This window comes from Perca fluviatilis, chromosome 21, assembly GCF_010015445.1.
Source record: "Perca fluviatilis chromosome 21, GENO_Pfluv_1.0, whole genome shotgun sequence".
Lineage (NCBI taxonomy): Eukaryota > Metazoa > Chordata > Actinopteri > Perciformes > Percidae > Perca > Perca fluviatilis.
This window is the reverse complement of record NC_053132.1, coordinates 12,464,503-12,484,708: the sequence shown is the minus strand read 5'-3', so window position 1 is coordinate 12,484,708 and position 20,206 is coordinate 12,464,503. Positions and strand designations below refer to the sequence as shown.

General features: G+C 37.3%; 4 protein-coding genes across 5 annotated transcripts in view; 3 read left to right on the top strand and 1 right to left on the bottom strand.

The window, feature by feature from the left end:
• The first annotated feature begins 343 nt into the window (after window positions 1-343).
• Window positions 344-4,009, top strand: lrrc20 (leucine rich repeat containing 20). Of its 2 annotated transcripts, none has more exons than XM_039787480.1 (5): window positions 344-437; window positions 2,500-2,588; window positions 3,088-3,237; window positions 3,399-3,566; window positions 3,660-4,009. In XM_039787480.1, the coding sequence occupies exons 2-5, from the start codon at window positions 2,519-2,521 to the stop codon at window positions 3,788-3,790; spliced, it is 519 nt and encodes a 172-aa protein (XP_039643414.1). In that variant the 5' UTR covers window positions 344-437; window positions 2,500-2,518; the 3' UTR covers window positions 3,791-4,009. The 2 variants fall into 2 exon arrangements, with proteins under 2 accessions (XP_039643414.1, XP_039643415.1); XM_039787481.1 differs by lacking the exon at window positions 344-437 and adding an exon at window positions 1,010-1,180.
• A 2,980-nt stretch (window positions 4,010-6,989) lies between these two features.
• On the top strand, window positions 6,990-10,755 carry ppa1a (inorganic pyrophosphatase 1a). The gene is made up of 11 exons (XM_039787479.1): window positions 6,990-7,160; window positions 7,331-7,395; window positions 8,117-8,170; window positions 8,519-8,638; window positions 8,722-8,808; window positions 8,907-9,033; window positions 9,143-9,270; window positions 9,561-9,646; window positions 9,958-10,027; window positions 10,337-10,376; window positions 10,457-10,755. Exons 1-11 carry the CDS (start codon window positions 7,100-7,102, stop codon window positions 10,483-10,485), a joined length of 867 nt encoding a protein of 288 aa, XP_039643413.1. The 5' UTR covers window positions 6,990-7,099; the 3' UTR covers window positions 10,486-10,755.
• A 981-nt stretch (window positions 10,756-11,736) lies between these two features.
• Window positions 11,737-15,129, top strand: sar1aa (secretion associated, Ras related GTPase 1Aa). The gene is made up of 7 exons (XM_039787478.1): window positions 11,737-11,818; window positions 13,249-13,321; window positions 13,629-13,748; window positions 13,951-14,016; window positions 14,178-14,281; window positions 14,376-14,507; window positions 14,637-15,129. The coding sequence occupies exons 2-7, from the start codon at window positions 13,264-13,266 to the stop codon at window positions 14,751-14,753; spliced, it is 597 nt and encodes a 198-aa protein (XP_039643412.1). The 5' UTR covers window positions 11,737-11,818; window positions 13,249-13,263; the 3' UTR covers window positions 14,754-15,129.
• Window positions 15,130-18,130: 3,001 nt separating this feature from the next.
• Window positions 18,131-20,206, bottom strand: part of LOC120550721 (testican-2-like) — a 42,339-nt gene continuing 40,263 nt past the window's right edge. The window contains exon 11 of the mRNA XM_039787474.1: window positions 18,131-19,984. Within this exon, the coding sequence (XP_039643408.1) occupies window positions 19,839-19,984 (146 nt within the window). The 3' untranslated portion in view covers window positions 18,131-19,838. The remainder of the gene's footprint in view (window positions 19,985-20,206) is intronic.

Here is a 20,206-nt window from a genome sequence, read left to right as displayed (position 1 = left end):
GGTATTATTTTTTTTTTGGATACCTAGCACAGCTTTCTCAGAGCTGCCTGGTTTGGTTGAATGCTGTCATAACATAATTGCATGCAACATATCCACAAAACACAATACCTGTCATTCATCACTCAGATCACTGGCATATTTACCTGCAAATACAATGTGTGATACAAAAGAACCAACACACCAAAAGATGTGGACATTTCTAGTTTTAGAGTGTTTCAGTCATCCACAGTGAGTCATAGCAAAATACGGCATTGTAGGAGAGGAATATCCAGCAATTACGGTGTAGAGGCAGTTAGTTGTAACAATAGTAAACTATTCATCAAGCCAGAGAGCTCATTGTATTCAAATCCTTTGAAAATACACGGACTAACCAGGAATTTGCCATGTTCACAGCAGGGGTCAAACTGGGAGTAACGTTAGTTGACCAGGACTCAGAGGTAAGACAACATTTAACTTTATAGTGTCTATTGTCAGTCTGAAGGCAAATATGTATATGAAAAAAGTATACATTCAAAATATATATTTATAGAGATATTTAAGTGTTAAATTAAATATTTAAGTAGAGAAGCATAGCCAGAAAAGTATGTCCTACTGTTTTCTTCATATCCTTTAAGAGGCCCAGTCTCAATGCAAAAGATTTAAAATTAAATTATTATTATATATTATTATAAATTATATATATAATTACATTTTACATTTTAAAATATGGTGAAAAAAGTAAAAATAAAAAAAAAGATTGGCCGACTGAAAAAAGTAATAATGGGTATTACTACTTAATAAGTGAAATTGTTGCTTTACAACTGCTTATTTTGTTGCTACTTGAGCTAGCTAGCTAGATAGCTATATTGTCTGCAACTTGAACGCGCAGCACTGACACTCATGAATTCAATATATTTCCTAGCCGGCTGTTTGCCAGTAGCCTAGCTAGCTAGCTAGCATATTCCTTAACGTTAATTGTCGCTTAGCAAAATCTGCGTTTACAAAAGTTTTTTTTTTTAATGTTACTATAAGAGGCGTTGCTAATCTTACTATTCTAATGAATAGGGCAACAATCAGGTGAATTGCCCTCTCCGGGTCTAAAAATACACACTCACCAAATTAGACTGTGGTTGAGCTGCTGTAGCTAACGCTAGCTAACTGTGGCAGCTGCCAGGCTCTGTAACAGTAGCTTCTAGTTTGGGTAAGTGACTTCCTGGCGTGGTTTAAATGAAACAGTAATGAAATAACGGCTTAGTAACTTAGAGCTCAACAGGCTGCCTTTGTAGTCCGGTAGGGTCGGGCTAAAGCTCATTTTATACTTGTAACGTTGTAAGAGGGTGGAAATGTGTTCTTCAGTTGCTATAACGTTACTCGGTCCAGTGCAAATAAAGGTGGCATTACCCAGCACCCCTTTGGTTTAAGAAAGTAACAACATGAAGGCTAGTAATTTACGCCATTTAAGTATTTTAATGTTTGGGAGAGCGCATTGACAGATTTAGATTTCCCATTGCATACATAACTTGTATTCAGTGGTGGAATGTAACTAACCCGATTTACTCAAGTAACGTTACTGTACTTAAGTAGCCACCAATTTTGAGGTACTTGTACTTTGAGTATCTTCCATTTCATGCTACGTTCTACTTTTACTCCACTACATTTATATGACAGCTTTAGTTACAATAGTTACTTTGTGGAGTCAGATTATCAATAAAGTATGTTTTCTTCTAAAGTAAGGATTTGAATGCAGGACTTTTACTTGTAACAGAGTGTAGTATTAGTAGTAGTATGTAGTAATGATACTTTTACTTGCGTAAAAGATTTGAATGTCTTCCACCTCTGCTTGTCTTTAGAGTATTACAGAGTACTGCTATGTAATCCTTCAACTGATCTGAAAGCATACAAATAATACAAATAATCCCAAATATTTTGGGACTTGTCATCGTTACTCATTCTTTACAATAGATTATTTCGTTAAAGACGAGTTATTTATTCATGACCTTTACAAATTATCTCCAATTTGGGAGATTTTCATGATTTCATCATCTCCAGTTGTAGATGAATTTATTGTTGTTTACTTTTACCAGTTTTACGTAGCATTTGAAAAACTTAAAATGTGAATGAATGCTTGTACAATAAAGGGTATTTGTTGTTGTTCATTGTTGTATACTTACATATGAAATCAGTACCCCCCTCAGGAAATATTGTCAAATTACAGAAAATATTTACTCAGAGTAAGGGAATTGACTTGTTTCCTTTTGTTGTTAATAGGATCCTATTACTCCAGTGATACATAGACACAAAATACATTTTTTATTCTGTCACATATGATGTGTTTAATATAACCAAAGCCTAAACACATTCAGCACTAATTTAATATTGACTCAATATACCAAGTGTGTTAACTGCATGCAGCTGAATACTTTTTTCAATACTATTATTAGTTACTATAATTATAATTTAGCTGTCATACTTTTCATGGATAAAAGTATGCTTAGTGCAATGTTAATATGTTTCCCTTAGGAACAGTTACAGCAGAAAAATGGGCGAGGCAGTCGCAAATGTGGCCCGGAGGGTTAATGCAACCGTGGAGGAGGAAAAGGATACATTGGGTAAGAGTCCCTTCACACATCTTTCTCTCTGTCTCTCACTCGCTTTTACAGCCCTGATTCCAGTATTCTGGTTGATGCTATTTCAGATTTTCACCAGCAGGCGGTGGCAGAGGTTTAAATATGTCTACTCAAATAACTTTAAATCTAACTAATCTAATTAAACTCTGTAAAAAAAGAGAGGGTTCTCTGCGCTTCTACAATCCACAACAATCCAGTGCAACCAGGGCAGGACAAAACCGTGTAGAGTAAAAAAACACACGTCTTCTTACTTTATAGTTTATTTTTTTTTTTTTTTTAAAGAGACTCTGATGAAGATGTAACTTTACATCGAAACGTTAGTCACAGTTATGCACCTTAAAAAATAAAATAAAAACTATAAAGTAAGAAGACATCTGTGTTTTACCGGCAATTCTTCTTTACTCTCAACTTTAAATCTCTGTTGCAGTCGCTGCTGTAATAATGCTTCTTAATCTCATAATCGTGTTCTTCTTCTCTGCAGACCTGTCAAACTGCAAGCTCATTTCGTTCCCAGACGGTGTGTTCAGGGTCCTGAAGGGTGTCTCAGAGAACATCCGCATTATCACACTGGCTGACAATGAGATGAAGGCCATTTCCAGCAAATTCTTTTCAACCTTCACGCAGCTGAGAGGTAGTGGATAATAAACTAATATATGATAAATGGACTCAATCTTCAATCAAAGATTGTGTGGTTGTATGTTGTTAATCTCACATGCTGTTCACCTCACAAATGTTGGCGGAAGAACACACAAGTGACCCCTCAATTTACTCATGTCTTGGAATATATTTCAGAACTGGACCTGCAAGGAAATGTTCTCACCAAGCTGCCTGATGCCGTGGGAGAAATGGAACATTTGACCTCCATTAATCTGGCTAATAACAGCTTCTCCATCTTCCCTGAAAAAATTACTGAAATAGCCACATTGGAAAGGGTTAACCTGGAGGGAAATAGCATCACCGGTAGTAATAATATATTAATGCAAGGGGTTGTATATAGTCTCATATGGCTTGAGCTTAAGTTAACTCTGTTTTTTATTTTATTTTGTCACACAGAAATACCAGTGGAGAAGTTGTCCGACATGCCAGCACTGAAGTGGCTGAATGTGAGGTCAAACCCTCTGGACTCCAACACTCAGTCCGCTCTGCAATCTCTCTCCAACATTTTGTCAACAACAGAGTTCTAAAATATGTCATATATCATATTTGACCCACCTACAGACTGCATGCTGTGTGCCTTTAACTACTTCAGTTGAATGCTTTAGTGTGCCTGAGACATGAGGAAACATAATACTTGAAGATATCGAACTGAAGATATAACAATGGTTTAAAGAAACAAAGATCTCGGCGGTGTAAATAAAGATGGCGTTCTTAATTGAGTTTTTTTAGCCCTGTTGGCCCCCACACCAAGCGGCCTCTACTTCTTCCTCTATGTATAAACTACAAAGAGCTGAAGGTGCTGTTTGGAAATGAAATCAATCCTTATACACCATATGTTTTGGTCTCAATTGAGACCAAAACAGATGTTTGGAAATGAAATCAATCCTTATACACCATATGTTTTGGTCTCAATTGAGACCAAAACATATATATCATGAATAATGACTTATTTATTACTTTTTATAGTATAAAAAAGTTTTTTTCAATTAAAAATTATGCACTGGTAAGTATGCAGTCTCACGTCATTATTCTTCGCTAGGTGACATAGTTATTGCCTAGAGTGTTAGATGAATCTTGTTAGACAACGTACGATAGCTTACAGAATTGTGCCCTGATGGAAAGTTCAGTTGTTGTGTGGCGCAAGGGATAGCGGACCCAAATGCAGGGTACAGGCAGGCAGAAGGTTTGAGCTCGAGGATTTATTGGCAACAAAAAACGGCAGCACAGAGACTGGAAAAAAACAGGGAAAAACTCACACAAGAATGCAGGGAAGATTCCAAACAAAGGCACATGGCTGAGACACGCTGACAGGGCACAAACAGACAGGGCAAAAACACAAAACGATCTGACAAGAGACAAAGGGAACACAGAGGTTAAATACATGAGGTAACGAGCAAATGAGGGACAGGTGATAGAGCAGGTGAAACGCCTCAGGGTGGGGCAGGACCATAGATATACATAATAAAGGCTTTTATTATGTATATCTATGGGCAGGACAATCAGACAAGGCGAGAAAACATAGGAAGCAAAACTAGACAAGACAAGACAGAAAACAGACTGTCAAAATAAAACAGGAATATGCACAATGCACAGAATACTACACAGTCAAAACAGGATAAACTGAAACATAAACAATCTTCAGAATGATACAAAATCAATATACAAAACAGGAAACAGAAACAGGAATATACAAACAACAGAAACATCCACAACCAGTTATGCTAAGAAAATGTTCAAAAATGCCCAAGATGATGTCTTCTAAATTATCTTGTTTTGTCCGACCAACAGTCCAAAACCAATAATCTGTTTGCAATGATATCAAACAAAAAAAAGCAGCATCACATTTGAAAAGCTGTAATCAGTGAATGTTTGTCAAATTAATAACTGGTTATTAAATAGTTGCCAATTAATTTTATGTGGATGAACTAATTGGTGAATTTTTACAGCCCTAAATTATTCATAACCATAAAAGACAAACATGGTTATACAAATTTAAATGATAACAAGTTGGGCTGGAATACAGAGCCTACAGTAGTTAGGGCAACAATTCTGAAACTATCTGATCACTAGTTGCACGCTGGAGGGACCACAGAGATTTGATTTAGTAGGGTTACAGAGAAAGTACACATAGCAGCATAAACACTGATCGAGCTCTTAAACCCTCCATATGCAGGTGACAGAGACTGAGCCACAGTATTAAAAGTATTGTGCTTAGGCTTTTCAGAAATTCTTTAAATAGCAACACTGCTGAGTCTGGATCACCTGTAAGCTGATGTTTGGGTTCACTGTGTGGCATATCAACCACAGAAAAGCAAGAAGAGGGAGGTAGCATGTTGATATGTGAGGGATTCACTAATGACCAGATTCTTTTTTTGTGTAAAGACTTTGAAATGTGTCCATTTTATGTGAGGGTAGGATGCCAGAGTCTTGCTGTCTTTTAGAAAGGACAAAGCTTACAGCATTGCGTGACTCCTCTGCTGCCCGGGCTGTGACCTTATACTGGACTACATGCTGCTCTCTGACTCTCTGTGCTTTAATCATCTATAAACCAGAGGAAAACTACAGTCATTTACAGTATTAGTTAGTGTGGTGCTTACATCAGGAGGCATTTTTCTCTGTTTTAATACAATATGGTACAATTTCTCCAAATAATCAGCTCCTTCTTAATCATTTGATGTGATAAAAACCCTATTTATAAACTATATCTATTGTATGTGTTGCATAAACGAGTACCACATAATAAACATATAACATACCAAAATTGCCCATGTTGTTAGGGCTATCATATTTTAATTAACTGAATTATTAATGAATCTGAGAAGGTCATCAATAACTGCTGTAAAAACACAATATCATTTTAGAAGGAAAAAAAGCAATAGCACAAATTATACAAATAAAACCTAACATGTGTTTTTATTAGCAGTACAGTTCCCACACCTGAACATGGTTAGGAGTTTGTCAGGCGTCCCTGCAATATGTTGATTTTGTCACTCTCACAAAACTGTACACACATTTTAAACGTGTCATTTTCCGCACATTGCAACGACAGCAAAGACGGCAAAGCATTTAGTGTGCTTTTATATATTTCTCCTTAACAAAGATCTGTTATGATGCAAAAGGCAAATGAGCTTCTCCAGTAGCTGCACTATTGCATCAACTAAATGCATTTCAATCAATGCAATTTTACACCTTACTCTGACATAAACAAAATATAATAATAAAAAAATCTAAATACCGTGCCACCGGTTTTAAAAATGTATATTTTTATACTTAATGTTTTTATAATGGTTTCATAAGTGTGTTATCAAGTAGTTGAAATTCCAGAAGCAAGAAGTCACACCGTGGGCACACGACCTAATCCTGCCTTGGTAATTGGTTTACAGCTAATGCCAGTCAGCTCCATCTGTTTATGTCTGAAAAGAGCTCTCAAGACACATCTTACAACTGGGAAATCATGGCAAAGAGGGTAAAGAATCTCCAAATCCATGCCACAGAATGCATGTGGCAGCCGTGGAGGAGTGGTAATAAGGAAGGATTAGCTGTTGATTACTATTCTGAGCAATTCTGCTTGTCTCAAATGTTTGTTTACATTTGTTAGCTACTGATGCCAATAATGGATGTGATTAGAATTCCGTACGGAACATACAGAAGCCAGCTCTGTCAGCTGGCCTTTACACTTCCTGCTGTCACATGCATGCAGTTGTCAGGTATCTTGGCTTAAGCAACGTGCATGCCTGCTTCCTCTGTCTCAATGCCTGCCTGTCAGTCAGGAGCTTCTTAATCCTCCTGGTTTAGCGCACAAACCACAGTGGGAGAGTTTGAAAGCAACAACAGACATGAGCGTTACCATCGAGGAGAGGGGCAGGCCCAACACCCAGGACTACAGGGTGTTTTTCAGTAAGCACAGCAGCTTGAATTATAGTGTAGTAGTTGCATATTAATCAACTAGCTGCATTGGCAACTAGAGCTTTAAGAAGGTATCTTAAATATCTTAAGTATATTTTTTTGTTCTTCATAGTGTTGGATTTTTATTCATGCTAAAAAAAATGCATTACTCCTTTCCATAGAAAACTCTGAGGGCAAATACATCTCTCCGTTCCATGACATACCCATCTACGCAAATGAAGCAGAGGTGAGCGTTAATGCTGCAGGGTTTTTATTTTTTATTATTTTTTTTTTAAGTAGAGCTTTATTTGTGCTTTTGTTGCTGGAGCTGTACTGTATACATGTTAAATACTTATTCTTGCAAGTCAGTTGTTGTACACATTCCATTAGTTTCAAAAGGACAATTATATACTCAAGCTGACCAACAGACACACATTAGGCCACGTTGTGAAAGTCTGTGCTGCTTCTTTTGTATTGCATTTTTGTGCGTGTATCCTTTTTATTACCAATTACCAATTTGTCTTCAGTAGATGTTTGTCTCTGTACCATCTGGCAAGCATAGTTACTTTGCTACTTAACTGACGATTTTAACTTTAGTTCAGGCAGAAATTAGTACTGTAGGCCCCTAACACACTACTGCATTGAGATTTGGTGAAAAAATGTTCATTTCACAGATTCGAGAGAGGCCATTGTAATCCTGTTATAAATTAAATAGTTTTTGTACAAACAAGTACGGTATCTGTCCCTCAGTTTTTAGAGTGTTACATATAGACTAAACATTACTTATGCCATTCATTTCAGCATCCTTTAAGTTTGGGGTTTGTATGTAATGTTGCAAAGCTTTGGCCTGTCTTTCAGTGTATAATCACTGTGACATAACTAAGACACATTTCATTGAAATGTATTTAAAAACAGGAAAGAAAATACATCCTCGGTGTAACAAAACTGTGTTTCTGATCACCTTTCAGAATATTTTTCATGCCGTTGTGGAGGTTCCAAGATGGACAAATGCAAAGATGGAGGTATATATGTATATGCATATTTTTTAGATTCATATTTTTTTTTTTTTTTTATCAATGTAATAATTCATTATGTTAATACATGTTCCCCCCCAATACTTAAGAATCTAAATGACATGATCTACAGGGATCCATGTTCCTACTTTGGTCATGGATATAAATTGTAATTGTCTTTACTTGTTACAATGCATATGCGCTAAGAGATACTTTTAATCTCAGGATATGATACACAATGATGAAAATATCTGTTTGTTCTAGTATGGTTTTTAATAATACAGTGATCACGATATGGGTCAGTTCTTCCTTCTGTTTTTAGTAAATTGATTGTAGCTGTGTTTGTCTGTTTCTCAGATTGCGACCAAAGATCCTCTCAATCCACTGAAACAAGACATGAAGAAGGGGAATCTTCGTTATGTAGCTAATGTCTTTCCTCACAAAGGCTATATCTGGAACTATGGCGCTATTCCACAGGTAAGTCCTACTCACAGTATTCAAACAACAGGAAACCAGATTGTGTCTCTGCAACATCAGACATGAGCATTCTCTTTTCACAGACATGGGAAGACCCCAACCACAAGGACAGCGACACAGGATGCTGTGGAGACAATGATCCTATTGATATATGTGACATAGGAAATAAGGTACAACTCTGACTAGGGGCTTTGAAGAGACAGATTTAAATTCACGTGTTTGCACCTTTTTTTTCTTTTTCTTTTTTTAAAATGCCTCTGATACTCAGGTGTGCTCTCGAGGAGAAATAATCAAAGTGAAGGTTTTGGGAACTCTGGCTTTGATCGATGAGGGTGAGACAGACTGGAAGGTCATTGTGATCAATATTGAGGACCCTGAAGCCGCCGACTTTAACGGTATGAATTACCTGCAATAATAGTTGCTGGCACTGCTGGAAAATCTTCCATAATTTACAAGTTATTCTGAAATTTAGAGTTCATCGCCTTTGTTGTTGATCTGTTGCAGATATTGATGATGTAAGACGACTTAAGCCTGGATACCTGGAGGCGACTGTTGATTGGTTCAAAAGATACAAAGTCCCAGATGGGAAACCTGAAAACCAGTTTGCTTTCAACGGAGAGTTCAAGGACAGGGTACAGCTTTTTACCTCACTTACGATTTATTTAACATTTCTTTGTCTATCTACAGTATATCTGGTCAGATTTGGCAAATGAATAAACAACTAACAAATTAAAACAATTGATATTAACGTAATGAAACATTTCTGAGGGAACGTTAGATATGAAAGGTTTTTCAGATTGCTTAATAATTTTTTTGGAGCATATCTACTTTATTTTACCTGGTATATTGGGCTTTCTTGGAGTAACGAGATTAAGAACATGTGTCGTTTGGTTATTGTGAATACAAATTCTGTGTTTTTCAGGACTTTGCCATTAAAACAGTCAAGAGCACCAACAAGTTTTGGATGGCACTGATTTCTAAGAGGACCAATGCTGGCGAATTAAATTGGTGTGTATTGATGCTGCATTATGCAAACAGTAGGCTATATGACGGTATATGTGACAAATGCTATGAGTGATATTTCCTCATAACATCCTTGAGATAACTATCAAGTGACGAGTGAAAGTTGACAGAACACAGATAAGAGATGGAATTAACTACATTTGAATCCTGTTAGATAATATAACAAATACTGTAGCTGATTAATGTTAAGTTAATGGACTGTTAAATACCTTCTGACTGCAGGTTAAAAAAAAAAAAAAAAAAACTTACATTGTGAATACAATTGTTTTCTTTGTTTGATCTCTTCCTTGAATCAGCATGAACACTAGTGTCTCAGATAGTCCATTCTGCTGCTCTGCTGGGGACGCAGAGGCTGTGGTTAAGTCTGTAAGTCTGTTTTCAGTTTTAAATTCATGTAACCAGCTTAATCCCTTGCTTAATGAGACTAGAGATGATAAACATTACAGCGTGCTGTACAACCTACTAACACACAAAGCCCTCAGATAAAAGGAGAGGATCATTAGTGACTCCATGATTCATTTGGCAACATAAGGGTATTGCTTTTTAGTTCACCAACATTTCACGGCTTTCACATGTATACATACAACACGGTTTCTAATTTAACGAGTCCAAAATATCTATTTATTATACATATCTGCATTTGTTAAGCAAAAATAACAGCAATAATTCTTACAGGCATGTGCTTTTGGAGCCGAAGATCCCATTCCAAGTTCAGGTGGGCGTTTTGTACATTTATGCTTTTAATTGCTTTGTTGTTACTCGATGATAATCAGAAATGCCCGTTTTGTTTTTTAGTCGACAAATGGTTCTACGATGAGAAGTAAGAGGAAAGTCCTGAGCAAAAACATCCCTTCCTTCATTTCTTTCTTCATCATCTGATTTCAACACATCAAAGCAGTGCACAAACTGGATGGATTGGATTTATGTTTTAATGTATGTCACCGATACTTGCTTCTTCTTTGTTCAGACTTGAATGTCTAGTGCTGTCAAAACTGCTTGCTGTGTGATTGTGACACAATTACATTTTAAATATTGGATAGTAGCCTATAATTCCAGGCTTGGAAGAACATAACAATAAACTACACTTAATCCCAGCGTGTTGTGTATTGTATTGATTATATTGCCAATACTACATACTGTCATTATCACATTGACGTGATGTTACCTACAGAATATGGATCAGTGCATAATGGTTCCCTGATGGGAGTAAACAGAGAGAAAGACATCATGCTCTGCCTGTAAGTTTTAAAAATAAGACACATACAATTTGTTGACTCCTCCATCCAATAATAATTCACAACTAATTGCACTGCTGTCTATATGAGCAATTATAGGATGTAAATAAAGGATGCATTCAGTGTTCCTCAAATGTAATACATAACAGTACACATTACAGGTTATTAAAGTAGGTGGCTTTAAGTGGGTAAACACAATGGGATGCTTTAGGCTGCAATTAAAGAATAAACAATAAGCTTCAATAAGCACTAGACATAGTGTGATTAGCTAAAAACTGTTCTTATGCATCTAGCAGGATATGTATGCTGAAAACCATAGCTGCTCTGATTGCATTATGGTCTGCTTCATTAACTGATTTCACAAAACATTCTAATCATGCTTAAAAGTAATGTAGTTCAGTGCTGCCTGGAATAAAGTTTTTTGATAAAATGAGCTACCATAATTAAAGGAGAAAATAATCTGTCATATTCATCTATAATGAATATAATTATTAGTTGCAGCCCTACACAAAATACTGCTCCACCTTAACTAAGTACAACAGTAAACAGTAAAATCCTGCCTTTACATTAATGCATGCATAATAATAATCATATGATATAATATATAATAGTATAACAGTCAGTGGTCATTTTTCTGCATTGAGTACTTTAACTCTTAATACTTTAGGTACATTTTTTTTAATTATACTTTATTTACAGTGTAGTATTAGTATTTTTACTTCAGTAAAGGATCTGAATACTTCCTCCAGCATTGGTACTGGTTGACCTGTTCAGCAAACCATCTGATGATGGCGCTAATGCACCACAATTAATGCCAAACGCCGATTTCTAAAACACCGAAGAAGAAGCGGAAGTCTGATTGACTGTTTCCAAGGAGACCACCAATACTACTGAGCGCTGGGCTGCTGGTCAGTGCTGAGGGGTAAGTCATTTAACGTTAAAGTTAGAAAACTGTTTGATCTAAAGACATATTGTGCGGTTGGCATCAGTTCATAATGTGTTTGCGCACAGTTTTTACTCCTTTAAACGTTGTTGCCCTAACGCGCATGGACCTATGGATCAGACTCCAGAAAGTACCAGAGGTTTAACGTTAGCCAACATGCTAATGCTAACTAGCTAAGAAGCGTCACCCAACGTTAACCGTTATGTCAGTTCACTAGCTAGCTAGCTAGCACACTGAAAAGAGCTAACCAACAGACACAGGACTACAAATGCTTCAGTATTTTTGATAGTTTGAACATTACACTGCGATTGTAATTGCCATTTAACGATATAGCGGTGCCGTTAATAAGAAAGTAACGTCAGCTAACTTAGCTACCGATAACGGTGATAATGAACACAGGTGTTTGGAGGCTCTGGATCTAAATGATCTGTGAAGCTTTGTGAACATTAGCTACATTTTACTTAAAGGTAACTAGCTCGCCTCCTGCTACACATCTGGACGCAGCTGTAGTGTCATGTCACAGCTATCACGACCAGGGTATAAGAAACACATGTGTGATGTAATGTTATGCAATAACAGACCTTTCTCGTGGCAGACATGTTGACTTGTCATAGCAGGAAAAGCACAGGTCAAACAAATTCATGGCTCCGTTCTATCAAGTGTCCCAGTAAGCCATGACAGTGAGCCAACATGCACAATACCAGGAGCTCACCTAAATGGATTGCTGTCGTTTTTAACGTAATCAATCACACCTGTGCTTTTCCTGCCAAAATGTCTGCTGTGAAAAGGCCAAGTGTTGTGCAAATAGGGCTGGGCGATATGGAGAAAATCAAATATCACGATATTTTTGACCAAATACCTCGATATCGATGCCGCAACGATATTGTAGTGTTGATTATTGGTGCTTTCACAAAATATTTACACAATGAGAGTTTTGATAAATAATCATCAGTAATGTGGTTATAATGACTAAGTGGGTAAAGGCAAATAATAGAACAGTTACAACAGTCTGGTAAGTTCAGAAAATGACATCACTTTACTGTAATGCAGCCTTTAAAACCAGGAAAAGACAACACTTATGTCATATCGCGATATTACGATATCCAAAATCTAAGACGATATCTAGTCTCATATCACGATATCGATATAATATCGATATATTGCCCAGCTCTATCTGCAAATAAATACAACCTCATGTGAAAATTATCAGCTTTTGTATAAACCACTACTACTGGGTGTATGTTGACCCAATTCTATGTTTTTGCATGTGTTTCTAATATTTTGTCTACTTTACTTAAATATAAATAGAAGCAAAAATATGCATTGTCAAGGCAGGTATTTCTATTTTTCTGGCCACCCTGGTGCAGTATTATCATGTAATAGTAATCTGAGCTTTTTTCTTGTTTCAGTCAAAGACCGCCAAGATGTCATTTTTATTCGACTGGATCTACAGGGGGTTTAGTAATGTTTTACAGTTCTTAGGTAAGTACTGTCATTTTCTGCAACATTGTGAAAATGGTGGCAAAGTACTAGGTAGGGGGGCTTAATCAAAATAACCTTAAGTCATAAAGAACTGCAACGTAATTTATAACCATGAAGCATTCTTTCTGAAATGTAGCCAGGGTAGTAAAAGTGCAAAGTACCCAGTTCATCAGAACCAAACTCAAGTACAGTACTCGAGTGAGTGTTGTTGTATTGGTTGTGTTCCACCCCCAGGGATTAAGTAGGACTTGGTTTTCACCCATGGAATTTGTGGGTCATTTTTGATGCACACAAATCTTTCTTCCAGGTCTGTACAAAAAGTCAGGGAAGCTGGTTTTCCTGGGCCTGGACAATGCTGGTAAAACAACACTCCTACACATGTTGAAAGATGACCGACTTGGCCAACACGTGCCAACGCTGCATCCAAGTAAGGAGAGATTCAGATAATAGTGTGCCATCCTTGGTTCACGTGTTAGAACAAAGATGGGTCACCTTGTTTGTATGTTTTAGCATATAATTATAGCTCCTATTATACCACAGGGTATTGTAGTACAGGCTGTATATAGGGTACAGAAAAGGGCCAAGTAATCGCTATAATAAAAATTAATTTGATCTTCTTTTTCTCAAAGCTTCTGAAGAGCTGTCAATTGGTGGGATGACCTTTACTACATTTGATCTGGGGGGACATGTACAAGGTGAGATCGTTCTCCACTTTTGCCAATAGTGACACTCCATAGAAATAAGTAGTTATCTCTGCCTTTTGCTACAACAACAGGTTTTGGTGAAATATCACATTGTAAAGCAAGATTTGCTGCAAGGACAGTTTATTCACAAACAGTTTTCTCCTGGCTGACAGCTCGAAGAGTGTGGAAGAACTACCTGCCAGCTGTGAATGGAGTCGTCTTTCTCGTAGACTGTGCAGACCACGACAGACTCTCAGAATCCAAGACTGAACTCGATGTAAGATTAAACGTCACTGTTCCAAGTTGTTTCCGCCAGGCAGTACGGACTGTCTGTTAGATTGATAATGATTGTGCTGCCCTCGTATTTCCAGGCTCTCCTAGGGGACGAGACCATAGTCAACGTACCAGTGTTGGTGTTGGGTAATAAAATTGACCGCCCTGACGCCGTCAGCGAAGGAGGACTGAGAGGAGCTTTTGCTCTTGATGGTCAAGTTACCGGAAAGGTAGGCGTGTCATAGACCCCGTCTTTTAATTCACAGAAATAATATGATCTCTGTATCCGTGTGTGGGCACATGTCCTGGCGCCTCCCTGATGACTGTGGTCCTCATTTATCCGTATTTGTTATCGACAGGGAAATGTCTCTTTGAAGGAGCTGAACGCCCGGCCGCTGGAGATTTTCATGTGCAGCGTGTTGAAAAGACAAGGCTACGGGGAAGGTTTCAGATGGTTATCACAGTACATCGACTGACACGCAGCACTGAAGCTTAACCGGAAGGGAGTTTCTTGACACACATTTTTTTATGAGACTCTGTCTCTTTGCCAGTGTCAATCAGCCCAAATTTCAAACTATATTATTATTAAGAGCTTATTCTTTTTAATGCTTTATTCTGGATTTAAAGGTTTCTATGCAAACTTTTAAAAGTGGTTCATGGTGAACTGTCTTACCTGTGTTATTAATGTGAGAATTAACTGAGTTGTCTAACTCCATGGCAAGTTAATTAGGTTACATCCAAAGGTTACATCATACCTTAATTACAACACACGAGCAGACGTACATTATGCACGAATGTAGATACGTACACATTAGTTTTGCATTACTTAATATGGAATAACTAACTTTTTATTAGGAAGCAAGTGATGCAAATGAAGGACTTGTGAGATTGTGTTGGGTAGTTTAATGCTTGTCTGAGATCAAGTTTAGGTTTTAAAATCTATATAACTAAATACAGAAGATTCATTTTAGTTCATTTAATCTAATGTCACGCAGCCACTGCCTTCAAAGCATATAGCCAAAGATGTATGCTAATGACTTTGGGTTTAGCAGGGAGAGAGATTGGAAATTATTACAAAACATATCTTCCATGCTGAGCACTGAGCCAAAAGCACATCATCCCCAATCCCCTTTAGAAACCAAAAAGGAGAACAGACAGCATGTCCCACAAATAAAGGCAAAGATTCAGAGATAATGATTTAAAGATGATGAGTAAACGGAGTCTCGTCACTGATGAGTGTGCTGTGAATAATGTCTTCTCACTTTCAGTGTCTTGATGGAATTGGCTTGTTTATTTTTGCGTCTTTTCCTACGCGTTGACCCATTAGTGATGTCACATGTTGCGTTGAAGGCAGCTAATTTGAAGTGCGTTAGAAATAAGTCTCGATTATCTTTGTCTTTTGGGTGTTCAGTACAGAACTCAAAGATAAAATGTTCATACCGAACTTTTATGACATTCAATGGCTGCCCTTGCTTTATTATGTCATGAAGGCTGTAATAATGCATTGCACTTAAAATGTCGGCAAGCAATAAAGTAGAATGACCAACTGTGCTGTAGCAGAGACAATCTTACTCCTCTGTATTTGAGAGTAGGAAATAATGTATGTAGTTCTGAGACTGTTAATTGAAATTCATCAATTTTGTTATTTATCCATTTAATCTAGAGCCTGAGCAATATATCCACATGTAGGCTGTGCAACAGGGTTGAAGTGCTGCATGTACTTTTTGACTATCTAAAAAGATATGAGAGTGCACTTGCAAACGTTAAATGTGCTAACCTGTAAATTAATATTCTAATCTCATTCTTGATGTTTGAGTCCGTGCATGTTAATGTGCATACATTCTTACAATGGCCTGTGCAATTTTAGAAGCTGGAAATAGATCATGAGAAACATAAACGTTTGATCATTGTACCCCATTTACTGTTTCCTGCATCCTATGTTTACAGGGTAAGATTTTAAATATTCTGCTTATTAATATATCCAGGGATAAAAAAAAAAGATAAATGTGAAACAGATTTCTTTTTTTTTTACAGGGAATCTTGAGTGTTTACTGAGATACAGTATGCATGTAAAGAAACTGCTTTTCCTTTGAACAGTGTTGTGTACCAGTCTCTTAACTTCTGTAAATTATGTATATTACAGATGTAAATGTTTGTACAGTAACTGCCTATTAGCTGACACTAATTAATCACTGGAGCTATTTATAGCTGATTGACTTAAAATAATATTTGCAGCGATTATCTGTGTGAATAGTTTCAACTTGAATGACAACATGCATACATAAAGATAGATCTATTTGATGAGTGGTTCACATCTTGTAATAAAACCAACTTTTTTTTTGACTCAACTTACTCTGTCATTTTTGTTTATAACTCCAATTAAAACCACACACTTGTAGTCCTTGTTAATATAAAAAAAATATCTGTATATTAGTTTTAGGGAGGCATTTTGTCTCTTATAGAGGGTTTAAAGAAATAGAATAAGGTGTACTTGTTCGTTATGAATGATACCAGAGATATATCTCAAGATAAACCCATTGACAGAAGATCCAGACATCAGAGGTGGAAAGTGACCAATACTTAAGTCCGCTATAAAGATATAACAAGATATTTGTTTTCACTTTGACATGGAAGTATAAAAATCCAAATTACATTCACTGTGATTTAATGTTGTAATATAGGCACTGTATCTTATGCGTTGTCTTAGTAGCCTATCTATCGACCAATGTGAAGCCAGAAGGCTGTACAGCAATCTCGGAGTCATTTTTGATTCAGACCGGTCATCGGATGCTCATGTAACTCAAGTGATGCAACCATATTTTGTTTTGACACATCACTGATATTTTCCTTTCATTCTCAGACTTGGAGAAAGTCGGTGATGCTTTTATCTTCAGGCTTAATTATTGTGATTTGCTTTACTGTAATATCAAACCAACGGCAGTTATTGCAGAGTGCCGCTTCCAGGCTTTTAACACTCTATGAGAAGTGACCTCACTACACAAATCCCTGCTGCCCTTCACTGGCTGCCTGTCAGCGTTAGAAATGATTTTAAAGATTTTACTGCTGCAAATATCTCATCATGTAGGCTACTTTTGAACTATTGAATCAAGGACTTTTACTTGCGACTGTAGAATTGCTAAATGCACTTAAATAAACCAGCACAGATCCTTTCCTAGCTAATTTGATCATCCATTTGCCCTCTGACAGTGATGTCTTTCACAATATGGTCATTTAGTGGTATGCAATATGGCAACCCCTCCACTGTAATGTGTTCTTTTAGCATGAGGTGGCAGCTGAGCACCAGAATATCCCCATGTGCTCGTCAGAGACTGAACTGAGAGGAGACTGCAGCTTTCAACGTCTTATTGTTTTTATTCCACTGCAGGCCCCATGATTGTAGATGATGATGAAATTATATTTATTTAGTGCCTTGTAATCACAGGCTGTAACTGGCCTTAGCTGTAATAATCTTCAGTTCTCAGTGCTTTACGCACCAGGTGGGGGACCTAAAGGTTATGAGAAAGTAGTTCTGTGCTCCAAAATATTCATATTTACACAGCTAGCTTAGTTTTTATAGGCAGAGTACTCCATGTAAGGTAGGCTGGGGTGCAGTTCATTTATGCTCAAAATCTCTTTCTAGCTCACAAGCTTAAATTTGAAAATACAGATCTGATCCATGTCCTCTTTTGACCACCTCCCTACAGCAAAGACAATCAACCTGCCTTTATCTTACAAATTTATTTAATTAACCTAAGCCCAGTGTTCCTTGTGTGACTTGGTGGTACAGTAGCCACACACTGAATTGAATTTCTCTAGATGATAATATTTGGAAAAGATTGAAGTCAACATCCACTTTGGCTCCAGTGCCTTTATTAGTAAAGTGCTCAGCCTAGAAGTACATTCTTATTTACTAACATGCAATACTAAAAACAACCAAATGGCTGGCCTAATAGCATGAATGAAGACATGGCAACAGTATTCTCATAGAAAAAAATACAATGTGAATTCAAGTATACACACAGAACTTCAAGTAACGCACACAATTTTTTTTTTATAAACATAAAGTACAATTTTTCAAGTTGCAAACTCAGAATGAAAGATAGTAGTGGCACATTCTTTGACATGATTTCAGAGTTAGCGACTCGTGGTTTCTACTGTAGGTGCAGTTTGGGCCATTAAAGTACATTCTACAGGTTATAATTAAAGTAATCTAACTGGAAATGTAGGTCCTGTATATTTGTGTGTTTCCACTTAATGTGTAAAGCATGTCAATTTAAAAACTGCTATGAGCTGTGGTGCACCTTTGTCATAAAGGTAGCTTGAAACCGGAGTAACCTGAAATCCTCAAAGCTATCTTCACAGATCCTTTACACTGGATTTATATACAGAATCAGTTTGGAAATACATTACCACATTACACTGATCTGCTTTAACAGAATTATAACATTTTGGGAAATATGCTTATATGCTATCTATTTCGAGATAGATGAGAAGATAAATACTTCTGTACCATAAATATGAAGCTAAAATCAGGAGATGATTAGCTTAGCTACGCTCATAGCTGCAATAACTGATTTGGTTGGCCATTGGAGGGCAGTGGAAACAAGTTGTGAACACCACAGTGACATACCATTCACTAAAGACTTAAAAATAAGCTAGCCTGGCTCTGTCCAAAGTCAACAAAATCCACCTACCAGCACCTCTAAAGCTCACTAATTGAAACATTATAGCTCATTAATTTAAACCGTACAAAAACTGTAAAAACAGTTTGCATTTTTACAGGCTGTTATGTGCCGGTCTATTTCTTTTTCTGGTGCAGTGACTTCCTGGATAGTCCGGCACATAATAACCCAACATGTTGTGGTTATACTGTGGTTTTTGTACAGATTAAAAACAACAACAAGATATAATATGTTATTTAGTGAGCTTTAGAAGTTAAGTTCTGATATTGTTCTATCTTTAGACAGAGCCAACTGTTTCCCAGTGTCCAGTCATTATGCTAAGCTAAACTAAGCTAACCGTCTCATTGCTCTAGCTTCATATACTGTATTTAACAGTGCTATCAAGCTTCTTATAAAACTCTTGGAAAGAAAGCAAAGAAGCATGTTCCCCAAAATGTCGAACTATTCCTTTAAATTCTGATCTCTAGTCATTCCAGTGGGACATCGGCTCTAATACTCAAGCAATTGTTCACACTATACAAAATTACTGGTAATCTCTATATGCATAGATGGCGGTCAGACAACATAGGAATTCTGATGGACTTTAGCTACCTATGGCGCAGCAGTCAGTGGTTCCTGCTTTTCAGGACGGCAAAACAAAAAGCTCTGTTGCTCAAAAAACAGAGACAAGAGAATGAAGCAATTACACATATCTAAGACAAAAACTGGTCATCGTCTTATCCCTGGACCTGCCCAGCAGCACGTATCCCACCAGGATGATACACAACTCCATGCCTTCCCGGTCCGGTCCCAAAATCTTTTGCTGTGAGAAGAGAGCCATCCCTGTAGATTTTCAGGCCAGCGGCTGTGACTCGGCTCTCCGCGTAGGGTCAGACAGTTCTACCAGATGTATCCTCCATCGTCCGCCTCGCCCTCCTCCTCTTCCTCCTCTTCCGCCTCCTCTCCGGTGTCCTCTGCCTCCTTCTCCTCTTCGTCCTCCCATCCCACTCCACTCCCAAAATCTCCAGAATATCCCGCCACTTCATCTGGAAAATGATAAATTCACGAGGGACGATTTTGTGTTAAAGTGCTCATATTATGCTCATTTTCAGGTTCATAATTGTATGTAGAGGTTGTACCAGAATAAGTTTATGTGGTTTAATTTTCAGAAAACACCATATTTGTTGTACTGCACATTGCTGCAGCTCCTCTTTTCACCCTGTGTGTTGAGCTCTCTGTTTTAGCTACAGAGTGAGGCATCTCACTTC

What these genes read in the sequence shown, in the direction of transcription:
- sar1aa (XM_039787478.1), top strand. Translation starts at nt 13,264, where the DNA reads ATGTCATTTTTATTCGACTGGATCTACAGGGGGTTTAGTAATGTTTTA. An exon ending in TAATGTTTTACAGTTCTTAG is followed by an intron (nt 13,322 to 13,628) that starts GTAAGTACTGTC and finishes TCTTTCTTCCAG; the next exon opens with GTCTGTACAAAAAGTCAGGG. An exon ending in ATGGTCAAGTTACCGGAAAG is followed by an intron (nt 14,508 to 14,636) that starts GTAGGCGTGTCA and finishes TGTTATCGACAG; the next exon opens with GGAAATGTCTCTTTGAAGGA.
- ppa1a (XM_039787479.1), top strand. Translation starts at nt 7,100, where the DNA reads ATGAGCGTTACCATCGAGGAGAGGGGCAGGCCCAACACCCAGGACTAC. An exon ending in TCTACGCAAATGAAGCAGAG is followed by an intron (nt 7,396 to 8,116) that starts GTGAGCGTTAAT and finishes ATCACCTTTCAG; the next exon opens with AATATTTTTCATGCCGTTGT. An exon ending in CAGAGGCTGTGGTTAAGTCT is followed by an intron (nt 10,028 to 10,336) that starts GTAAGTCTGTTT and finishes TAATTCTTACAG; the next exon opens with GCATGTGCTTTTGGAGCCGA.
- lrrc20 (XM_039787480.1), top strand. Translation starts at nt 2,519, where the DNA reads ATGGGCGAGGCAGTCGCAAATGTGGCCCGGAGGGTTAATGCAACCGTG. An exon ending in GGAGGAAAAGGATACATTGG is followed by an intron (nt 2,589 to 3,087) that starts GTAAGAGTCCCT and finishes TCTTCTCTGCAG; the next exon opens with ACCTGTCAAACTGCAAGCTC. An exon ending in AACCTTCACGCAGCTGAGAG is followed by an intron (nt 3,238 to 3,398) that starts GTAGTGGATAAT and finishes AATATATTTCAG; the next exon opens with AACTGGACCTGCAAGGAAAT.